This window comes from Sarcophilus harrisii, chromosome X (genome assembly GCF_902635505.1).
Source record: "Sarcophilus harrisii chromosome X, mSarHar1.11, whole genome shotgun sequence".
Taxonomy (NCBI): Eukaryota; Metazoa; Chordata; class Mammalia; order Dasyuromorphia; family Dasyuridae; genus Sarcophilus; species Sarcophilus harrisii.
Window position 1 is genome coordinate 6,859,663 of NC_045432.1, and position 23,944 is coordinate 6,883,606.

At 47.3% G+C, this 23,944-nt stretch overlaps 1 protein-coding gene across 1 annotated transcript; it reads right to left on the reverse strand.

Annotated features, from left to right (window-relative positions):
• Positions 1-211: 211 nt before the first annotated feature.
• RAB39B (RAB39B, member RAS oncogene family) lies at positions 212-19,842 on the reverse strand. Its single transcript, XM_031945125.1, has 2 exons — positions 19,541-19,842; positions 212-6,930 (listed from the first exon to the last, which is right to left on the reverse strand). The coding sequence occupies exons 1-2, from the start codon at positions 19,753-19,755 to the stop codon at positions 6,504-6,506; spliced, it is 642 nt and encodes a 213-aa protein (XP_031800985.1). The 5' UTR covers positions 19,756-19,842; the 3' UTR covers positions 212-6,503.
• Between the last annotated feature and the right edge of the window lie 4,102 nt (positions 19,843-23,944).

Consider the following 23,944-nt stretch of genomic DNA (forward strand, 5'->3'; position numbering starts at 1 on the left):
GAATAAAAGCACACACACCCCCTTTTTTTAAGCTTTGAGATCTTATTGAATTATGTTATAAACAATGCGCATTGTTTTTTTTATTGGTCTTCTTTATATTGAATTTTTAGGCATGGTGCTGAACATCCATTAACACAGAACTATGACCAGGGGAAAAGAAACAGGGTTTTTGTTGCTGGATTTGTTTGGTTTTTACATGTGGAATCTCACAATCACATCATCAACCAGTTTAATAAATACAGGCATGTTTGGATTCACAGACAACAAAATACAGCATTTTTTTTTCACGTTTCACTACAGTGCATAATAGAAGGCAAGGGAAAGTATATAGTCATGTTTTATTTGGGAGTTTTTGAAATTCAGACCAGGGATCTGTGCTCCAACATGCAGTTTTGAACGTGATCCGTGGGTACCACAAAAGTTAGTTTCTGTTTTTCTTGTGTTCATCCTGACACATCTAGTGAGTCAGTTCATAAAGCTAAGTCCTTAAAAGTCCTTTAACAGCAATTCACGTCTTAGTGTCCAGTTATCAAATCACCGAAAAGTGTGCTTTGTTGAACAACAAAAGTTTCTCTCTAGTCTAGTTAGCAAATAAATTTTACAGTTATACCTGTTGGATCTTAAATGTTCTGTTTGAGTCAGAACTTGATGCGAAAGTGTACACAGAATGGATTTCTCTAGCAAGACTTTAGAGAAATTTTGCCTCTGCCCCATTTCAGAACTGGTCCCCTCTAGTCAAACTCGATTATCCTCTAGATAATCTTACTTTCAAATTTGAGTAGATGACAAAGTCTCAGGTTGGCCCAGTTGTTCCTTTTGACTTTGGTCAGTTCTTCAACCAAAACAATTCATTCTGTCAAGCTAGGGAAAATCTAAAATACAATTCAGTTGACCATGTTAAGTACCCACTATGAGCACCAAGGTTAGGTGCTGGGGATAGAAGTGATAAATGACCCTGGCCCTGTTCCAAAGGACTTGGCAGTCCAGTGAGAACAAGACAATTTATGATAACTAGAACACATTTTCTGATGTGCTAGATGCATAGGAAAATTCTCCCCAAGTGACCTGACACACTTGAGGTGGGAGTGAGAACAGGGAAAGAACCCTTCCTGGAAGGATTTCCTTCTTGATGGATGGAACACACAACCTGGGCCTCCAAGGAAAGCTAGGATCTACTCATTGTCCGCGTGTGCCTTTGTTGGGAACGAGGAGCTGACTGAAGGATTCTAGCCCAGTCTGAGCCATACCTTCCCGCTCCAAAGCTGTGTCCCACGACAAAATCTGAGCTTGGAAGGGACCTCAGGGCCCACTTGGTTCAAGCCTCTCATTTTACTGAGGAGAAAACAGGCCCACCCCTACGGGCCCTTCCCCTGTGGCTTTATTGTTTGGGAATCGATGGCATGCCCACGTTCACATGGGCATTTCAGAATAAATTTAATGCTATTTTGGATTTGGATCGTGCTCCTTTCCTTCAACATGAAAAAGGAAAATTACTAGCAGGGTGATCTTGGACATCACCTGGCCTTCGATTTTCTGATCTGTAGAAGGGGAATGAATAAGACTTGTGAGCTGACCTCACAAATGGGAAGGAGAAGTCAGAGATTAAGTCGTCCAACCCCTTCATTGGAGAGAAGGAGGAAGAATGGACTTGCCCAATGTCACAAAGGGAGTTAGTGTTAGAGCTGAGTTTGGAGGGAAGGTCAAAGGTAAAATGCTTTGTGGGACTAGACCTTCATACTGGGTGACCTCTCTGGGCCTGGCTTCTTTCTCTGTAAAATGGAGGGGGTTGGCTGAGTCCTTTCTAGTTATACAGCTATGATTCGGGGGCCCCTTGGGGAATGCCTTGGAGTTTAGGCAAGTGTGCTCTTCTCCTAATATGCAGGGAATAGTCTAAGAACACTAACATTAGCTGTTCCCTGCTGATGGGCAAGGAAACCAGCATACTTTTATGATATTCTCTTCCCTGCTTCAAAGGACCAGTTTCTTGAAGGCTGGGGTCCTTGGAAAATGGAACTGAGATGTGGAAGGTTTCATGATTATTTCTCGTCTCCCATCACCCACCAGAAGAAGGGCTGGTGGCCTGTTGTGGTAACATGGTGGCAAAGATTGAGAGCTGGCAAGGCTCAAGCCTGGCTATTTCTCCACCCCATTCCCCTACCTCTATTTCACAAAGGAACCGAACCCAGAAAAACAAATCAAGGGAGATGTTGTGGTTCCCCCCAGCCCTACTGAGCCCCATTGTCCTCATTTCTCCGTTACTCCTCATTTCTATGGTCTCTTTCATCACAGACCCAGATCTGGAAGGGACTTCATAGATCATTCAGGCCAATCCTTACCCAGAACCAGAAAACGTGTTATTTTGCTCTCAATTATGACTAACCAGCCTCTACTTGCAGACTGCAGTGAAGGGGAACTCAGTACCTTAAAAGACAGCCATTGCCATTGGTGTTGGGAGAGTACAGAAGAGTTTCTCTCACCTAGAGAGTTTCTACTTCTGCATCTAGGGTAAAGAGATGATGGAAAGACACCGGCCCTTCTTACCAGCCCCTGCCTCCAACCCCAGGCAGAAGGAGGTATGGTGAGCTCTACTTGGGGGCTGGGAAGGTCAGCATCGACCACATTAGGAGACCAGCTTCTTCGAGAAGAACTCATGCTTCACAAACCCTCTTTTACTGGGGGTGGGAGGGAACACTGGGTTCCTGGAGATGCCCAGCTCCCAGAGGTACAAACGTGGGGTAGAGGTCCAAAGGGTGGCAGGTAGCTTAGTGACAGGAGCGGCTGCTAAGGGAAGAAAAGCTCTGAATCTCAAAGATAGCCACTAGGACTCTGCTACTTTCTATCTTCCACCTTTCCATGCTGACTCAGAGATCCAGGGTCAAGTTGCTGTTCCACAGGGAGCCCAGCAGTCACACCACTTCTCATCTTCTGCCTAATCTCTGCAGTGACTTGGCTTTTAAGTTTCTCCTGGAGGACATTTGCTATCTCACTACTTCCCTCCCCACCCTGGACAACCGTATTATTGATTTGTTGACCCAAGTGTAAGTCTTCATTTATCCTCATTAAATTTAACCTAAATCTAAGCGATTGGGTCCTGGTTCTGTTGTCCAAGCTATTAGCTGTCCCTCACAGCCACATGTTGCCTTTGTGCAACTAATCGGGCTTAAAAAACAAAGAGGCCTGGAGCTATGTAACGTGCCATTGGACACATCCCTCCATTTTATCCACAACGATTGAACGGATCACTTTCATGTATCAAGATTTAGAATGAGGAGCTTAGGAGTTTGTAATAGAATCTTCACTTTACAGATGCAAAAACTGAGACCCAGAGAGTTTAAGTGACTTGTCCAAAATCACACAACAAGTGGCAGAGCTGGGGCCGGCACCTTAGGCCTGTTTTCCCAATAGACTTACATCAAAAACAAGGAAATAGGGTTTGTCTAGTTTGTCTAGATTTTTTTGACCCTTCCATATTGGTTCATACGATTATTCTCTTTGCTTAATGCTCCAAAGTGCTACTAAGGATCAAAGCCAAGCTCACTGGCCACTAGTTTTCACGTGACTGATGTGCTTCCTAATTCAATTCAAATGCGGATTCTCTTGTAAAATTGTCCACTGAATTTTAGCAAGCTGGCCTTTATAGGTTTCCTCTCATGAATTAGTTGTCTTCAGTGGCTGAACTCAGTTCCTTTGCCAGTCATTCAGTGATGGAAGTTCTCATGAAAGGGAATCGGGATTAGATTGCAACTAATGAGAGCAAGAACTTGGGGTTTTGGAATAAAAACATGGCCGTTGAATGCCAGGAACCTTTTTTTATAGAGAAACGGTTCAATAGCCTATGGTCAGCAGTCCCAAAACTTGATGGGAGAGCACAAGCTGTGGGGCCGGTCACTCCAACGCCTCTCCCAAAATCTTGTGGCTCACTTGGAAAGCTGAGTTAATTTAAAATTCAGGGTTAGCGAAATCTCAGTGTATTTTTTTTTTTAAACAAAAAGAATGCAATCATTAAGTATTCAATAAATGTTTTATCTTTTAAAAAGAATTCAACTCATTGGGGGTGTACTTTAATGAAATGCCCTGTCAAATATGAAGAAGCAAATGTTGTGATATTTCCCTACCACTTCCCAGTTGTTCAGGGGGGAGAGGCTCTAAGGTCCCTTCCACCCTTGATTGTCAGACCTTCTAGCTAGTGGCAGTGAGGGACAGTGTGATGCGATACACTGGGACCTGGACCGAAATCTCGTCTGTCAGTCTCCAGTTGCTTGATTTCTCTCTGGGGCTAAGTTTGTACCTGGAAATGGGGACGATAGCCCTGCCCGCCTGACCTCACAGAGTTGTTGGGAGAATCAAATGAGGGACAGAGTGCTTTAAAAAGGGGACATCTCGGCAGAAGTTCTGCAGTGTCCAGCAAGAGATGACAAATGTTGGTGTTGTTACGGTGAATCCCTGTTGATTTTGAAGGCAGAATTCTTGCCTGGTTAAGATACCAAACGGAGGGAGAAAGATAGGTTGATTGCTGGTGGAACTGAGCTCTCAAGCCCTCATTTCAGAAGCAACTCACCCAGTTATTTCTTTCTTACACACCAGACACTGGACAACACTGGAGGGTTCCAGCTTGCATTCCAACTGGGGAAGCCAACATAGTATTTTCCAGAGCTCTGACCTGTGCTGTCAGTTTTCTCAATTAAAAAAAAAAATCCATCTCCTTGATCATTAGGTTAGGGGAGGAGTTAATAGCAGCTCTAAGTACTTTAGAAATATGCTCTCATGCCCTCACAACAACCCTTTGAGGTTGGGGCTGTTATCCCCATTTTCCAGATGAGGAGACTGACGCAGTTAGTGATGTGATTTGTTCGGGGTCACTCAGGACTTCTCGACTCCAGGTCTGTGCACCGGGAACCTCCTCCCTATTTTCAATTTCATGCATTCGTTCCATTTTTTTTTCTGGGCAAGGACCTGGCCGGCTACATGTGTGTGTCCTTTCTTAAGGGTCTATTTTTTTATCTGTTAAAATGTGGCTGCTTCTTCCCTCCTCACTAGCCTGGGAAATTTCCTTTCAATAGTCTTTCTTTCTCCCTCTTGCCTAGCACAGCATCTGGCACACACACCAGGAACTTGGTGACTCAATATCCCTTTGGTATCTGCCCCATCCATGGCCCGAGGTCAGTCTGCCACCCCTCAGCACTTGCTCTTATAAAGAGGCCCATGTGTGGCCACACTAAGTAGTTCCCAAAGGTCCTTCCTTCTACTTTGTTCTTCCAGTTCCCAAATTGAATGACTGCCATTCCACGTTCTCAACATGCTAATGCATCTCTGCGCGATTCGGCACAAAACTTCTCGTCGTATCTTTCCCATTGGTGTGAACGACTTAAGAGGAAATGGGGACCGGGACACTCTCCCAGTGCATCTTGAGATGTTCTAATGATCTTACAGAAGCAGAGGAGCTCAGCTACTACTTGGCATCTCCCCGGCTCTCCAGGCTCCCCTGCTGCACAAGGAACAAGAAGGCCTGGATGGAAAGTGGAGACTCAGGCCTCTGGATGTGTAGGCGTATTTTCCAAACCCACAACTAGCAGCTGGAGACAAAGAGTTTAGGACTCTTGATTTGTTCATTTTTGAAAAGGGTAGGATCGGGATGAAGGAAGGACAAACTCTGTGGAAGCCAGTTTACGGCCAGAGTTCCTCTCACAGATGGCTTTAGAAACGATGGGATTTGAATTTTTCTCTTCCACTTATTGGATTAGCAATCTCGACCCACTACAATTTTGAGAGGCGTTGTGATACGGTGGCTAAAGAAAGACCTGGGTTCCAGACCTGCCTCTGACTCATGCTGGCTGTGGAATTCTGGGCAGATTATTTTGCCTCTCAGAGCCCTGAGCATCTATCTCGGAGACACTAAGTTGCACAACAAGGTGTTCGTCTGAATTGGTGGAGGGCGTTTCCGTGCCAAGAGTTGCCTCTATCAACAAAACTCCAGGGGCAGACCTTTGCCCTCCACCTCCCCACCCCCTCGAAAAAGGATCCCATGGCCTTACGTCTATTGGAACTGTACAATTTGGGGGCTTGGAAGGGTCCTTGGGGAGCAACTCGAGCAGCCCTCCACCTCGCTGGAGGAAAAGGTACTCTGAAGCACCAGGGCTGGGGAGAGGAAGCAGAACATGGGAGCGCTAGGGATTCCTGAGCTCAGATACTTCGCCTACAATTCCCCTGGAATCTGACAATTTGGAGGGGTGGGAGGGGGGTTGGTTTTGGTTTGGAGTTTCCTCTCTGCTCCAGCTCCCACAGAGCCTCAACACAAACACCCACCACTGCGCCTGTGTGACAAGGTCTGGATTGCCCATTTGGAAAGAGGGTTATTGGGAATGTGACATCATTCTCATCTGTGGCTAAAGTTACTCTCACCTGCTGGTGAGCACACTAGTATGCTACAACTCTCCGTTACATTTCTGTTCGGTTAGTACAGTATGTTTTATTAATAAAAATTGTGTCTGGCTTACTAGGGTTGGCTAACATAGGCATCTCCTATCTGATTTGACAACCTCTTCTGAGGAGTGAACAACATTTGGCACAAAGCCACTCTTTACCCCTTCCCAGCCTTCCTGGATGGTAATTTCCCCCTTTTTGACCAGCTCATAGATTTCTCGAGTCAGGTCTGTGAAGGCTTTCTCCACATTAATGGCGTCTCGGGCCGAGGTCTCAATGTACTTCATACCATACCCAGCAGCAACTTTCTCTGCCTCGTGTCGGGTCACCTGCCGTTGGGTGTCCAGGTCACACTTGTGACCCACCAAAACAAACACAATCTGGTAGGGCTGGACATGGACTTTGGTCTCTTCTAACCACTTGTGGACATTCTGGAAGGACCTGCGATTGGTGATGTCAAACAAGAGAAGGCCACCTACTGAGTTCCTGTAGTAGGCTCTGGTGATGGACCTAAAAAACATGAAGGAAGGAAAAAATGGCATCAAGAGCTCACAGGCCTCACTCAGCCCCAATATGGAACCAACACACACACACACACACACACACACACACACACACACACACACCACAGACTATCTGTGGGCTTCCAAGTAAGTATTAAATTGGGCAAAACCTCAAAATGTATCAAAATTCATTGATTCTCAGATTCAGCACCAGGAAGATTTCTTGAGAATTCACATAGTCCACCCCCAACTTCAAGACCGAAGTAAATATGGGAAGAACATTGGATTTCAAGTCAATGAATCTGGGTCCAAATTCTGGTTCTCCTTTCCTATGTGTGACTAGACCTCTGGCAGGGGAAAGGAAGGGAAGTTAAGTTCTATTTCCAAAATGAAGAGGTCAGCCTAGAGACCTCCAAGGTCCCTTCCAGGTTTAGATCTATGAACCAATTCATCAGCTGGCATTTATATGGTGCCTATACATGCCAGGGACTACTAGGGTGCACTGCGGTGGATAAAGCCCCACATCTGGAATCCAGAAGCCTCATCCTCTGGAGTGCAAATCCAACCTCAGACACTACTAGTTGTGTGACCCTGGGCAAGTCACTTCACCCTGTCTGCCTCAGTTTCCTCATTTGTAAAATAAGCCAGAGAAGAAAAAAGCAGATCGCTGCAGCATCTTTGCCAAGCAAACCCCAAACGGGCTCACGGAGAGTTGAACACAACTGTACAACAACAGCAACTTTGTGCCAGGCGTCAGGTTAATTAATGGGAATATGAAGATAGCCGTGAGCTAGTCCCTGCCCTCAAGGAGCTGACTGCCATCCTAATGATTAATGAACCTATGGTCTGTTCTGTCTGGCTCTAGGACACCCCAGGAACAATGGGGGGCAGTTGCAAAGAGACATGATTAAGTTGGATGTTAAGAAAACCCATTGGGAGCAATGGGTGTTGTCTCAAAGTAGCAGGGGCCACCTCAAGGGGCGGGAACCTCCCCCTCCATGGAGGTTTGCCACCAGAGGTTGGATGAGCCATCATCAGGTAGGGTAGAGGCAGGATTCCTCACGGGCCAGATGGCTTTGGAAGGGATTCCTTCCAAATCTCTAATCTTACTATCCTGATGATATATTTTCCGTGTTCTTTCTATCAGCCATATTTGCAATAGGTGGTTTTCACGGATGTTATTTTTCATTTTCTCTTAATTCTATTTTTACAATAAGTACAGATGAAATGGAGAACTTGGAAAGTTCTCTATTAAGTACATATGCCCGTAAGTACAGATGAAAGAAAGAACTTTTCTTTGTCTTATAGATTCTCCATAAAAGGCTTATCACAGAGCATCGGCACGGCCCGGAGGTGACCCTTTACTCCTCAAAGCCAGGCTGGCAAAATCTAAGTTCAGGTTGGTTCTGCCATACTGGCTTTCTACGGCCCGACTGAGCTGAGTGTGGAAATCGCCAGAAGCCTCCGCTTTGGCCACGGCAATGGATGCAAATGCAAAAACCCTGCTATAAAAGCCCTCCCCCCCTCCCCCCGCCCCAACGTGGGCCATCTCTCTGCCTTTGCTTTTGCTGGAACAGTGGCCAAGGAGGCTGAGCGTCACGACTTCCAGACTGTCCAAAAATGGGAACTTACCTCTTGGAATTCTATCCCATCCAACAAGCATTTATTAAGCACCCGATATCTGCCAAGCTCTGGGAATAAATACCAAGACAAACCTGACCTTGGAGAGCTCACATTCAACTGTGGAAAAACAACAAGGACAAGTGTGAGATCCTTGTCCGATGACCGAGGAGCCGAACAGACGAGCAGAGAAACTGAATCAGAACACTAGGGAGATTTCTGCTCTAAAGTAAACCAGAATGCAAAAAGAAACTGCCACCAAACAGAGAGAAGGCTCAGAGGAGAACTGGTGCATGTCTTTGTTATGCATTCAAAAGCAACCAGAGACATCCATTCCCAGGGCACTTATTCGGCTTGCAGAGAAGTATTTGCAAAGGGAACAGCCTCAAGAGAACTGCAGCTTATGCATCAATGCCCTCTGGTGCACCAGCTAGAAATGCCCACTCATTAAGGTGCAGAAATTTGATGACAAGTTCTCTATTATCTTCTGAGTTAAATCAAGACAAAGGTGGGCCCATGGAAGTGTGGGAAACAATATGGAAGTAGGAAACAAAAGAGGACAAAGGTTCATGGACTACAGAAAAAGTCCTCTGACTATAAGACACGAGTAGTTTCTTTTGTTGTTGTTGTTGTTGTTTTGTTTTTTGAAGCATTTGGGGTTGAGTGACTTGCCCTCACACAGCTAGGAAGTGTTAAATGTCTGAATTTGAACTCGAGTCCTCCCGAATTCAGGGCAAGCACTCCATCCACTGTGCCATCTAGCCTTTTTGTTTGTTTTTGTTCCCGAGCAGTTTCTTTAAGAAAAGAGATTCGAGGTGTTAAGCATGGGGAACATATATGGCCACATCACAAAAATGGAAAATAATTACATCTTGCCTGAAAACTGGTGGTGGCTGATATGGGAATCATTTCCAAATCTGAGAAAGTATATCCCAAGCCTGATGGAGTATATAGTAAGTCCAGTGACTTGTTGGAACAAAGATTAAAAATTAGAAAGAAATTAAAATGTGAGGATTTTGTTGTTGTTCTGTCGTTTTTCAGTCACGTCCGACTTTTTGTCACCCCATCTGGGGTGTTCTTGGCAAAGATACTGGAGTGGTTTGCCATTTCCTTCTCCGGCTCATCTGACAGATAAGGAAACTGAGGCAAACAGGGGGAAGTGACTTGCCCAGGGTCTCACAGTGCGTGTCTGAGGCTGGATGCGAACTCAGGAAGAGGCAGCTTCCTGACTCCAGGCCCAGCAACCCACCCCCTGTGTAACTGGCCCAAAATGTGGTATGCCTTGCTTAAATAACAGAGCTGGACAAGATCTCAGATGGTATCTAATACAAACTACTCCATTTATGCTTTACAGTCTGTCAGAACAAGAAGTAACCTGTCATCTGAAGCCTCTTTCTTTCTTTTGGTCTATTTTCCCTTCTAAAGAGGCGCTTCGATCTACCACCTCATTTTACATTTTACTCATTTTTCATCCAGGGAGAGAAAGGCCTGAGGGACAAAGGTCACTGAGCACATGACTGTGGGATATACGTTTACTGTCCGTTAACTTTTTGTAACTGTTATTTGGTTTCCTATTATTATAGTAAAACCTCCCTTTCATCTAGCATGGCTAGAATGCCTGGAAATATAGTTACCAGCTTTCTGGTCTGTGGGGGTGGGGGATCTGAACAGCTTGTCATTTATATAACTTAAGTCTCTAAATAGCAACATGTACATCTCTTGGTCACTGTCCAAGGTTAAGTGAGGCCTCCGGTCCAAGAAATTGGTTTTTTTTTTAAATACTCTGAAAGATGATCATTATATAAAGCAGCAACCGTTAAAAATCTTCGCTACTTGTTAAAATGTAAGAGAGAAGAGAAGTTGAACATATTCAGAAGCAACTGAAAACACAAACCCAAGGACATGCACTAGGAGGACTCTCTTTTTGACAAAAACTTCTGAAAAAAAATGGAAGGAGTTTGGCAGGAATTAGGCCAGCATCTTACACCACACTTCACAAATGGGTTTCAAACAGATGCTCAACCTAAATAGAAAAGGTCACATCATTAAAAAAAGTAAAGAATGGAAGTCTTTCACAACTTGGCTAGGCAGAGACTCCTTAGGAGGAAAATTGCAATAAATATCACTGATAAAAACCCGATATTTATGACAGGTCCAGAATTGTTACAAATATACACTGGTATTTCTCTCTCTCCCTCATTACTTTTAGTTTAAACAAAAGCTACATTCCTTCATTAGTCAAAATGCAGATTATTAATGACCATGTGAAAATATGCTCGAAATCACTAATAATAACAATGTCACTTAAAGCAACTTCTTTCATCTCATAGTCTTAAATTCTACTTCCGACTTGTGTGGGAGATTTGGGAAGGGTGGAAAAAAGAGAAAGAATTGATCTGGGTAGCGAACAGTTGGCTACGAAGGTGGTGTCATCACGGGATTTGAATTTCTTGACCACAGCTAAAGATATCAGGATGACAGACTCCTAGCTACAGATGGAGTTAATCTAAAGGACAATGAGTAAAATGTGCTGGCTGGGTAGCTTACAAATCTTACCAGAAGGTTTTAAAGCATGAGGAAAAAAACGACCTATCCTCTCAAGCTTAAAGCGTAGCTTATACATGGGTAGTCATACAAAATACATTAGTCATGGTGTAAAAGAAAATCTAGACCACCACTCCCACCCCCCACCCCACCCCCCCACCCCCCCACCCCCGCCAAGAAAAATAAAGTTAAAACACCATCAGTTCTTTCTCTGGGGATGGGTAGCATCTTTCACCCTATGTCCTTCAAAATTGTCTCAGATGGCTGTATTGCTGAGAATGGTACAGCACCGTATACCGAGAAGCTATGGACATATGAAGAAATCCAGAAGCCAGGAGGGAGAGATGGAGAACATCTGGGCCAAGATCAATATGCAGCCATTCAATCAGCCTTAACTGAAGACTTCTCACCAAGATGGCTTCTCACCACGACTACCCGGATCTCTCCTCCTACATACTGCAGCAAAATCCGGAATTTTCACCTGACTGAATGATGAGCAAGGAATGCAATGAGAAATGGGGCCTTTTCACCCCAGAATCACATCCAAATGTCACCTAGAAGCCCATAAGCAATAGGAAAGGGAGCTGCCAGCAAAGTCCGTTCCAGCAGGTTCCCTCTGCTCTTTTTGATTTTTAGCTAAGGACTGGGAGGAGAGAGGGTTAGCAACACTGGTGCAAAAAAGGGAGGGGAGGTTATTGAAACATTTTTTTGAATATGCAAAAGAAAATAAAGGAATTTAGTTCAGAAAGCAGCACGGACAAGCAGAACAGTTTTGAAAATCATGTGTGGCATGATATGCTTTTAAAAAAAAAAGTGGTACGAAATGGAGATTCTTGGCTTCATATATAATCTTTTTTGTGCTTTGCTATATATAGGGAAATATTCTCTTTTTTGGTATTGAAGGTTAGATAAAAATAAATGAATACCAAAAAAATCAATGGAAAGATAAGTGATTTTTGTCGTAAGTATATACTTCACACCACCTATACAGAAATTGAAAACAGACGCATTTGGGAAGCAAGACAGAACCTAGGACAGAGTAGTGCTGGGACACTTCAATTACCCAGGCACCTGCTGGGTCTCTGTCTGGCTCACGGAGAGAGCTCTCCGTGTCTCTTTCTCTCTGTGTGTCTCTCTGTGTCTCTTTCTCTCTCTGTCTCTCTCAAATGGAGCTAGTAAGTTCTTGACTTCCCTTAGTGAGAATTTCATCCTTCAAGTCAGTAAAAAGAGCAGATGATTCTCACTAACATGGTTGCTAGAGTAGAAGTACAAGAACATTGGGGGAGGCAAGCACTTCCTCCTAGAATCTTTGAGAGAGAGGGCTGGGGGAGGACAGATGGAGGCAACAGAGAGAAATCAAAAGTGCTCAATCCTTAACTCTGCTTGTTTTCTCCCCCAAAGAGAAATGATGGGACAGAAATGTCTCCCAGGAGTTGATCCCCAAGAGAATCTGCCCTTGGTGCCTTCCAACCCTTCATCCCAATGTCAGTGATGTCTGAAGGATCCTGGAGAGCAAGAAAGCCATTACGGCCCTGGAGAAAAACAAATGCCTCATCTACCTAGAAAAGGGGAGAGAAAAGCCTGCCAATCATAGGCCAATGAGCTTGATTTCAGTTCCTGGAAAAGCAGACCATTAAAGAGAAGGTTAGTGGCCACTAAGCAAAGGAAACAAGTGCTAACAAAGCTATCAGGGCACAAGGCTGGGACATACCCGAATGGTCTTATTTCATTTCTTTACTTGATGAGGGAGAGATCGTTTACTTAGATTTTAGCCAAGCCTTTGATAAAGTCTCTCATATGACTCTTGTGGAAAAGGGAGAAGAGACAGAAGTGAGTAATAATAGTTAGGTAGATTGGTTAAATGGTAGAACTCAAAACGTTCTTGTGAATGGTTTAAGGTCATCTCCCGCGGAGAGCCCCAGAGATCAGGGTTGGGCCTAGGGTTGTAGCACACTTTTATCAGGATGGGGATAAAAGCACAAATGATGGATTCATCAGATCTGCTGGTGACACAAAGAAAGGAGAGTCCTCAAACTTTTTAAATAGGAATCAGTTCACTGTCCCTCAGACTGTCGGAGGGCCGGACTAGAGTAAAAACAAAAACTTTGTTTTGTGGGCCTTTAAATCAAGAAACTTCATAGCCCTGGGGGAGGGGGATAAACGTCCTCAGCTGCCGCATCTGGCCCACGGGCCGTAGTTTGAGGACCCCTGGCATAGAACTCTTTCCATGTAATCATGATAGAGGATGGGAAGGGGAATCTTCCTAACATTTAGAGATGGGGGAGGGGAGCTTTTTAACATTCAGAGCTCTCCAATGTCCAGGAGATTTGGTGGCTCCACATCCAACACTAGAAGGGTGAGCCTCAAGCAGGGGTCCAATGAACAGTTCTTGTTGAGGTACGTGTCAGCTGGAGAGGTTCCCTCCAAATCTACAATTCTGTGAGTCTCTAGAATATCGACATAATGATGATTGTCTAATAAGAAATGATGACTACGGGGAATTCAGATCAACACAAGGAGTAAGCAGAACCAGGGACAACAATGTAAATAAAAAGAAACCAAAAGGAAGCCAGTGTGGTTGCACTGGACAATCTTGCTCCTGGAGACCAGATAATAAAGCACGCCTCCATTCTCTTGGCAAAGTCGTGCATTCACTGTCAAGATGCAGATAGTTCATTGGTTGGTTTTCATAACAATAAAGAAGGATTTTATGGGGATGCAGGAGGAGGGGCTACATGTGGCATGACTGATCCCAGAACAAAAGACACTGATAGAAAATGGGAGAGGTGCCACAAGACTGGAAAATGGCAAATATTTACCCAAAGAGCAGAAAGCAAAGTGTGTAAACTTAAGCTGGCTTCCTGGCAAAATTCCAGAGCATATTATTGAAGGGATCATTAAGGAGCATCTTTTTAAGGAACTAATAGTCACAAAGAGCCACCTTCATCAAAAAATCCTGCCAGAATAATTTGGTTTCCCTTCTTTTGGACTAGTGAGCAGGAAAACACCATAGACACAGCAGAGTTGACATTTTGGTGGTACCTTTGCTAACGTCACCGATGGCTAGCATCCTGGACGTGATGAAGACGTGGCCTGAGCCACAGTCCGGGAGATTTGCAACTGGCCAGACTGAGAGAGGAGTTGTTAATGGTTCGGTGTCAGCTTGGCAGCAGCACAAGGCATAAATAGCATGCATATCGAACCTGCAAAGGGACAATGCTGAGAGGGAGACGATGTTGTCATCAGAGAATGATAGGGGCAAACGATTCCGGACAGGTTAGAATTTTAAGCCAAATGTAATAATAAAAAAAAAATTAATAGAAAAATATCAAATCTGATTTTCAAAAAATCATCACCAGTAAAATATGGGGAATGTATACTTAGCAATTTTCGACAAAAGGTTTTGAGTTGTAGAGGTCTGGAGGTTCCACATGAGTCAGCACAGGAGTATCACGACCCAGAAGGCCAATGGGATCCGAGGTGCCCGTTCAGACTAAGGTAATGGGTTAAATAACCATCTGAAGCTCCTCATACAGGAAGGTGGCCTTAGTCTATTGGTCAATATCTTGGAACAGGCCAAGCAGAAGAGGAAAAGGAAGTTTAAACCAAGCAGACTCTGTCTATGATGAATTAAGCTCTATGTTGAAAACTCCTCTATGTATCTGGCCAATAGTTACCATTTGTGGCAAGTTATTTATATATTTCCTCAATGATGCAGACCGTTGATGGTGGTTCTCAGAGTGCAGTTTGGGGACCTCTTGGGCCTGGGCGACTGGGCTTTGGCCAGAACTATTTTCATGACAGTACCGACATTTCAATTCCAAATACGGTAAATAGCGATAGATCTAGCCCCATAATCAAAAACTATCAGAGGCGCCCTCGATGATTTTTGTGTTAAGAAGTCTTGAGACCAAAAGAGTTTGAGAAGCGCGTTCCCAGAACGACATATTAAGAAAGGTCTCCAACAGCTTTCCACATAGTCTTTGACTTGTGCAGGAAAGTGTGTGAGAGACCCTTACTCAGAGAATTGTCGTCACAGATCCCAAATCCAGAGACACTAAGACAATTCTGACGTATTGAGGATATGGTGATGTGTACAATTTCTTTCCCTTTTAACTGATCTCCTAACTTACATCCCCTTCTGTAGTAAAGTGGCTTTAATTTTCAACTAAGTTTGTGAATCCTGATTTTCTTGTGTTACTATAGGGTCCCTCCTGCCTTCTTAGAGGTGGCATGAACAGAATAATAATAATGATGATGACGATAACAATAAAAATAACGTTTATGTAGGGCCTATTTTGTGTCGAGTACTGTGCTAAATGCTTTACAATCCTTATTTCATTGGATCCTTACAATAACATTTGGAGGCAAGGAACCCAGCAAAGTAACCCATTCCCTTTTTGGAGAACTCTTGTTGGGGGGCAGTTTTTTCCTGACTTCAAGCCTCATTCTGTCTCTTTGCACCTCCCTCCGCACTTCTCTGGGTAATCCCCTGTGGGGCTCTGAGAACTCTGCCACCTGAGAGTTCTTCAAAGACTTGAAAGCAGCTATCTCATCTCCCAGAGACCTTTTGACAGATTGGTGGTGAGAGTGAAATAGGATATTTTCACTTTTTTGTTGTTGTTTGTTTGCTTGTCTTTTTCTTTCTCATTTTTTTCTTTGTAATCTGATTTTTCTTGTGCAGCATAATAAATGTGGAAATACGTTTAGAAGACTTGCATTTTAACCTATATTGGATTACTTGCTGTCGAGGGGAGGAAAGGAGGGAAAGAAGAGAGAAACTTTTGGAACACAGGTTTTGAAGGGGTTGAAAACTATCTCTGCATGTTTTTTGAAAATAAAAAGCTATTGTTACAAATTTAACAGAATTAAAAAATAAAAATGCCTCACAAAATTTGAAAATAAAAAGCTGTTGTTAAAAATCGAACACATTTAAAAAAAAGAAAACAATTTTGATTGACATCACTGAATATGGTCCATTTTCTCCCCATTCTGGTGTTGGTCATCCCAGTATTACCTGATTAATGACTTTTGTCTTGATATGCTTCCTTCCCGATAATAATACGGTTGCCTACAGTGGATTTAAAGCTTATCCAAGTTGATAAGTAGCTTATTTCCATAATCACTTCAAGCCACCCCTTTAAAGCCTAGTTACCATTCCTATATATCTGAAGCAAATGGTCTTTTGAAAGCTGTATTCCATTAATCTTCAATCTACATAAATTACAATTCAATTCTACTGAGAAGAAAAATGTAAAGCCCTCAGTTGATGATTTTACTCTTGAACTTGACCCCCTTCCATGAGCCACCTTAGGTACACTACTTAGCTAGTGTGTGAACTTTTAGCCTGTCTAAATGATAGAAACTTACACCTTTTGACCATAACTAGCATTTCTAGAACATTTTAAAGTTTGCAAAGCTCTTTGTCCACATCTTCTTACTTAAATGCCAACTCTGTGCAATGTTTTGCAAACCTGAATGTGCTGAAATTGGGGGGGGGATTCCTAGGCTGAATGTTGCAGAGTCTACACACACACACACACACACACACACACACACACACACACATATCCCCCCTAAGAGAGGGTAGAGGTCCTGGGGACCCCACAGCAAGATTCAGATTTCACAGAACACAGAAGACTTGAGCTGAATCTTAGAGAATGGTTGCCTAAGACTTGGATCAATGCAGGGGAGTAATAAGAAAGGCATTGCCGCATTGTGGGGCAGTGACAAGATTTGGGTTTGGGCTCAGGTTCAAATCAGAGCTTTGCCACCTGTGTGACTTTAGGCAAGCTCTTTTCCTTCCCTGATTTTCATTGCTTCCTTGGATGGACTACATTGAGGATCCTGACCTCAAGGCAAGCCTTCCCTCTGTAGGTGAGAACCTTCGGGGCTTTCCTTGGCCGATACCATTGCCTCCAAAATTTCTATTGGCTTTGTGCCAAGGAATGTTCACTCACTGAGGTACTAGTTTGTAGCCCAGGCAGAACAGAAGCTTCTGGAAGGGAGGGAGGGACAGGTTTGGTTCTAACTTGCTAAACCCTGTACCTAGTCGGTGGCATTGAAAGGGGCCTAATAAAGGCTCGGGAACCTAGCCTTGATTCCAAGTTGTCTCTGACTGTTTTTGTGACCTGGGGGCCTCTCTGGGTCCCAGCACACCCCTGTGTAAAATGGGAGGGTGGGCTGCAGTGCTTTCCAGCTCTAAAAGGGCCAAAGAATTGAAGGTTAATCTTTGTGGTTGTTTTGCTACTCGTCCCCCAGAAGGGGTGACTGTTAAGGAGGGACGGGGAGCTCTCAAGCAGTCCTTGGTCCTATCTTTGGAGTATGAGTGAAAATTCTGTGTCCTGCTAAACAGTTGACAACTTGACACTCAAAATAAAGGGTTGTGAACGGTGAATCTCTGTTTTATATTTCTCATGCCTACACACACAGCAAACTCAAGAATCTAAGTGAGATTGGGGATCTCTGACCCAGAGAATGGGAGGTAAAGGAAAACCACGTGGTGGTGGGCATGTGGCCTGGCAGTTCTGGCCAAGGAGCTGGGCACTGTTGGGCATAAGCTTCCTTGCCAGCCTGAGCCTTACCTACTTTCCATAGGCTCCTCTAACTTGGTTTCAAAAGGACTTTGGGCCTAATTAATACTTACCCTTATTGAACCTTATTATTTAAAGGGGCTCCAACTGACATTAACATTTGTAAAAATCTGCACCTGAGATTATGCCCCTGTGGGGAAGTCCCGATCCAGAAGCCCCTCCACCACCATCTGTTCACATCCTTAAGTTTTAGTCTTTGAAGGTGGCCCGACTTTTCCAGGGTCACAAAGCCAGACGGACCTTGAACTCCAAGGCCAACCCCCCAGCCATTATGTGATGCTGCCTTTTCAAAGGTGGAAGGGACCTCAGTGGTCCAAACCCCCATTTTGCACTAAGGAAACTGTCCAAGGTCACACGGGCAGGGGCGGGGGCTGCCGTTGCAATTCCCTGATGTTTGCCCTGCTCTGGGCTTCACCTATGGAAGGCCTATTCCTGGTCTCCCGGGCCACTGACTGTTCTCTACCCAAAGAAAATAGCTCCCCCCACCCCGGTCCTTCCCCTTCCTCCACCACAGGCCTGTGCGTCCCGGGAGCAGACAGCAGAGGCCCGGGAGAGCGGGCTCCCTTCTCGCTCCCCCTTCTGGCTCCATCAGGATGGGGCTTGAGCATCCTGGGGCCCACACAAGGTCTTTGGGCGTTGGAGCAATCTGGCCCTTTCTCAAGCTCTTCTGTGGGGCCTAGTGGGGGTGGGGTGGGGTCCGAGGCTATCTGCAGGTGCTGATCTATCTAATCCCTCCCTTCCAGGAGCTTTGTTCCAGCAGCCAACGTGGGGGTAGGTTATTCTGTGGAGCCAATGAGGTGCATCAGGGCAGTGTGAGGCAAGGCCAGATGTCTAGGCAGATGTTCTGCTCTTTCCTAGGCATACTTGCCCCTTGAAGAAAAGCTTGGCGAGAGGAGGGAGGTGTGTGTGTGTGTGGGGGGGAGGGATCATGGAGGCTCCGGGGCCTTTGGAGCAGCCTCAGCCGGATTTCCCTGCACGGGCAGCACCATTCCGGCTAGGAAAGGGGAGGCTTCCGGCAGGTGGCAGCCCTCTGCTGTCCCCAAGGCTTTTTGGCAGGGGGGGAGGGGGGGAGCCACCATCAGCACAGCTGCTGCTGCTGGGGGGCGGGGAGACACCTCGCTATTGCCGGAGGCTGGGCCAAGGTCCCTTCCCCTCCGACTGGCCCTTGGCTTAGGCCTGAGAATGGCAGACCCGCCGATGGCCCCAGCGGGCCCCGCAGCAGCAGGCAGGCCCCAGGGCTGTATGTGGAGCACCTGCTTCCCTCCCTCCCCGCCTCTGGGGACGGGAGCACGATGCGTCCATACATGTACACGCGGACGCAGGAGCACACGCGAGCCTGCACGAGGAGGGCCCGGGCACACACGCGTGCACAGATACGGGAGAACCCGCCCGGGACATGGCCTCCCTGCCCCACGGGCTCATTCCAGAAAGCTGCCCAGCTGGCCTCCTCCTCCTCCTCCTCCTCCTCCCCGCCCCCACAAGCCTCTGCAGCATCCGCCAGGCGGGATGCTGATGCTGATGGCCGCCGACACTACGCTGATGCTGATGCCGAGACAAAGCTCCCCGGCAGCCCTGGGCCGCCCGGGGCCCAACAACCACTACTGTGGAGACGAGGCAGAGGAGATAATGAAGCCTCCCCTCCCCCCGCCCCCTCCCCCGCCGCCCCGGGTGGCCCGGCTCCTGGAGGTGCCCACCTTCTCCGGCTCCCAGCTTTTCGGCCGACCCAAAGGCTCGGGGGTGGGGGCTGGGAACCCCAGGGCGCAGCCCCTCCCCGGCAGCGCCCCCACCCTCCCCCCCCACCCCGACAGCGCTCCGCCCCCCTGCTCGCCCCGCCCTCGACCTACGGTCCGCCTGCCCCACCTGAACCTCTCCTGGCCCGCGGTGTCCCAGATCTGGAGCTTGATTCGCTTCCCGGGCTCGATTTCCACCAGCCGGGAGAAGAAATCCACCCCCACGGTGGGGTCGGAGACCTGGGCGAAGCGGCCCTCGGTGAAGCGGCGGATGAGGCAGGACTTGCCCACCGTGGAGTCCCCGATCACGATGAGCCGAAACTGGTAGAGCCAGATGGCCTCCATGCTGGCCGCGCTCAGCCGTCGGCCTCCGAGCCGGAGCAGCGCCAGCGTGGCGGGCCTGGCCGCGGGACCGGGCTGCGGCTCGGGAGGCTGCGGGCGCCCCCGCGCGCGGGGGCTGCGCGGCGGCGGCGGGGGGGGGCGGGGCTAAGCCGGTGGCCGGGCGGCTCGGCCTCCCTCGGCCCGGGGGCAGGGGCCCGCCCCGCGAGGGCCCCGGGGCTCAGGGAGGGGCGCCGCGGACGGGGCGGCCTCGGCAGCGGCGGCGGCTCGAGTCACGGGCCTTCGAGCCGGCCCCTCGCCGCCTCACCTGCGGGCATCGTGCGCGGGGGAGGGGGGGGGCGGGGGCGGGGGCCGAGGCCGGCCAGCCCGAGGCCGCTGCCGGGGCGGGCGTCGCGCTCCGCGAGCCTTTCGACGGGGCCCCCGAGCGGGAGGGGGCGGCGGGATCACTGTTCCCCCGGAGCCTGGACAGGAGCGGGCGGCGGCAGGATGGAGGCGGCGGCGGCGCGAGCAAGAGGACAGGGCTGGAGAGAGCGGACCGGACAGGGGCCCAGAGGGTTCTGGGAGCGCAGCGTCGCTCCGGGGGGTCGGGAAGAGGCTGCCGCTACCTCAGTACCAAACATTCTGACTCATCATTGGCATCAGCCGCTACTGTAATCTCCTGCGTAGAGGGAGCGCTGCAAGCCAGGCGGCTACTTACCGCATTCTCTAGAAGAACCGCTCCCCAGGAAAATGAAACAAAGGCCTTCCTTCTTGCCTCATCCATCTCCAGGCCCGAGGCCGAGAGCGCGTTCTGCTGCCCAGAGCGTGGGAGGCAGAGGGTTGAGCACTTTCAAACCCTGGCCCTGCCACTTGTGCCCATCTGACTGGGGGGGGGGCACTCAGCTTCTCCCAGATGGACAACAAAATGAGATGACATGATCTCAGTCTTCTGGCCCAGACGTTTAGGAGCTGTGTGTCCTTGGACAAGTCACTTCCCCCCCCCCCAGCCTCAATACTCTCATCTTGGAAAAAGGAGAATGGTGCCAATTAGCTCACACTGATATGGCGCCTTTAGCCAGTGCTTTGGTCACAGCCAGGCTGTTGATCTGTACTTGAGCACTTTCAGTCTGCTTCTGTGCATTTTTTAAATTAAAATAATTTTTAAATGCACTCCTGTTGCTTTCTTGGTCAGCCAATAGCTACTCACTCACACCAAGGCAATCAGAACCATTCCTTATAACGAAAAGAAGCCAAAGAAAAAACAAAAGAAAAGAAAAGAAGCCAAGGAAGGCACAAGGAAACCTAACCTGGTTTCTCCTGCAGCTCTTTCTGCTCAAGGCCGTGGGCCACCTGCCTGTGCGGAAAGGGCCTGCAGTCTCACAGTTCTCTGAAAGCCAGGCTGCTCAGTGTGTGGCTCACAGCTCTCAGGTCTTTCAAGGCTGCTTCACTTTCCAATGGTCCCAAAGTCTTAGTGGAGCTCGGGACGGCCCTAAGATCTGGGCCGTCTTGTACGAGTCGGTCCCCAGATTTGGCTCACGTTGTTCTGCATCGGTTCGGACAAGTTCCAGATTTCTCAGTATTCGTCCCTGTCATTTTATTGCATTTCTGTGACATAGATTGTGCTGCCATTCTTTAAGTGAAGGACCCTCCCCTTAAAGCCAGAAGAGCTCCTGTAACTATAGCAAAACAGCATTTACAGCCATTCTTTAGGCCCTGGCTTTCTTGTCATTTCCCCCTCCCCTGCAACCTATAACCACATGGTAAACTAGGAATCCAGACACTCAGTCATGCCCTGGCCACACCGCTGCAAGTGCTGGGTCACTCCTACTTTCCGCCTCTGCAGAGAGGGAACAGGCCTCCCCGAGCTCAGGGCTCTGCCCTGCTAGCGATGGGGTTTGTGGCACTGAGGGGACCTTGCTCTTATTCGGGAGGCCCTTGTTCAGAGTTCTCACAGCTGTCTAAACAAGCCATCAGGGAAGAGAGAAGAAGAAAGATGGGAGAAAGAAAGAGGTAGTGGGGGGGTGAAGGGAGAAATAAAGGGAAAGACAGAGGGAGGGAGGGTAGGAGAAAGAGAGGCAGGAGGGAGGGAAAGAGAGAGAAGGAGGAAGGGAGAAAGGGAAAGGGGAGAGAGAGAGGGAGAGAGGAGAAAGGATGGAAAATAGAGAGGAAGGGAGAAAAAAAGAAAGGGAAGGAGATGGAGGGAGCGAAAGAGGAAAACAGAGGAAGAAAGGGAGAAAGGGAAAGGGGGAGAGGGAGGAGACAGATAAAAGAAGAGGAGAGGAAGATGAGGGTAAGGGAGGATGTGAAAAGATTGCATCCACTTCAAAGGAGTAGGATAAAATGCAAGTCATCTAAAAATAGGACTTCCCTCGGGTTCCAAAGCTGTCGTCATCTAGGGGAGGAAATTGAGGTCCAGAGAATGCATTTGCCCAAGTTTATACAGGGGGTGGACTACCAAAGGTAGAATTTGAACCTAGGTCCTTCGGCTCTCTTTCCATTACATCCTATTTATTCTAACCCCACATCCAGCCATGTCACCCCTTGCTCAGTAAACTCCAGTGGCTCCCTATTCCTCTAAGATCAAAACCAAAATGTTCTGCTTGGCGTTCAAAGCCTTTCACCAATCACCTAGCCCCCTCTTCCTTTTCCAGAAATGTTAAGGCTGCTCCCCTCCCAGACCGATTCTTTGATAAAGGCAAACTGGGCCATCTTTTGCCTCAGTTCTTATGCAGCCTTTAGCTATCGAATGGGTGTTGCCTTGGACAAACTGAGACCCCAGAAAGACCTTGCCTTAAACAGGCTAGTTCTCCCACTACACCTCGGGCCAAGTCTAGTCGTCCTGACCTACGTCTTGCCACTGAGTCCGATGACTCTGGAGCTGCGACGTAGGCTGATGACTTTGCACAGCTCTGCCTCGCTGAAATCCAATTCACTTGCAAGTCAAGGCATCGCCCTCCTGATGTCATTGGTCCTCTTGTAGAACAGAGGACGAACAACAACCTCACACCTCACTCCTGGACAGGTTCTTCAATCCAGTGACACTGGCCTCCTGGCTATTCCGTGAACAAGACGCTCTCCCTCTTGGACGTTTTCTCTGGTCATCCTCCATACCCGTAATACTCTCCCCACTCTGCTCCAACCACTGACCTCCCGGCTTCCTTTTGGTCTCCACTTTGAGGAAAAGCGGAGAAAGCCTGCACTGGGCTTCTGAAGGAGAGGGGTAATACTAAGCTCACGCCAGGCGGCTGGCCTTCTTCGTATTAAACACAAGTTCTGCAAGAATCCACAGATATCGAATGGCAAGTAATCCCATTTATCCAAACAGGTAGCCATTAGAAATTGGAGAAGTGAGACTGATGAAAAGCTCTTTAGACATGAAGGAGATGAGCTCTCACTTCAAACCTAGAGTGCGGCAAGATCTCATATGTGTTTTGTGTTGTGTGTGTGTGTGTGTGTGTGTATGTGTGTAACATGCATATAAAACAAATATACATCATCTACAGTATGCCACATCCACACTCTCACCTCAGAAAAGAAGGCGTCTGGGGGGGGGTAGCTGTTCACTCAGTTTGGGGTATTTTCTTTTCCAGTGTCATAGTCATTTTGTGCATTTTTTTGGCCAGGCACAAGCCTTTGAAAGAAACAAAACCTATAGCAGCGCCAAGGCCAGTGTAGGAAAATGAGCCAACAGCCGGCCGGAAAGACTCCCCCACAGAACACCTAGCTTTTGGAGCTCTGTTGGGAAGGACATCAACAGCAGAGGGCTCCCCGATTTGCAACTAGGCCCAAAGGGTCACCGATCCCTTTGACCCAGCAATATCACTGCTGGGTCTGTATTGCCAAGAGATAAACAGAGGGACCTATCTGTATAAACACATTTTTTGGGTTGGCGGCTAAGAATTGGAAATTGAAGGGCTGCCCATCAATTGGGGAATGGCTAAACAAGTTGTGGTGTATGATTGCTATGATGCAATGTCACCGTGCTATAAGAAATGATGACCAAGCAGATTTCAGAAAACCTTGGAAAGACTTGGACAAATTGATTCAAAGTGAAATGAGCACAACCAGGAAAACAATGTGCACAGTATCAACAACATCAGGTGATGATGAACTAGCAATAACTCAGCTCTTCTCTGCAACACAATGATCCAATTCAAGGATAAAGGACTCATGAAGGAAAAGGCTATCTAAATCCAGATAAGGACTGGATGGACTC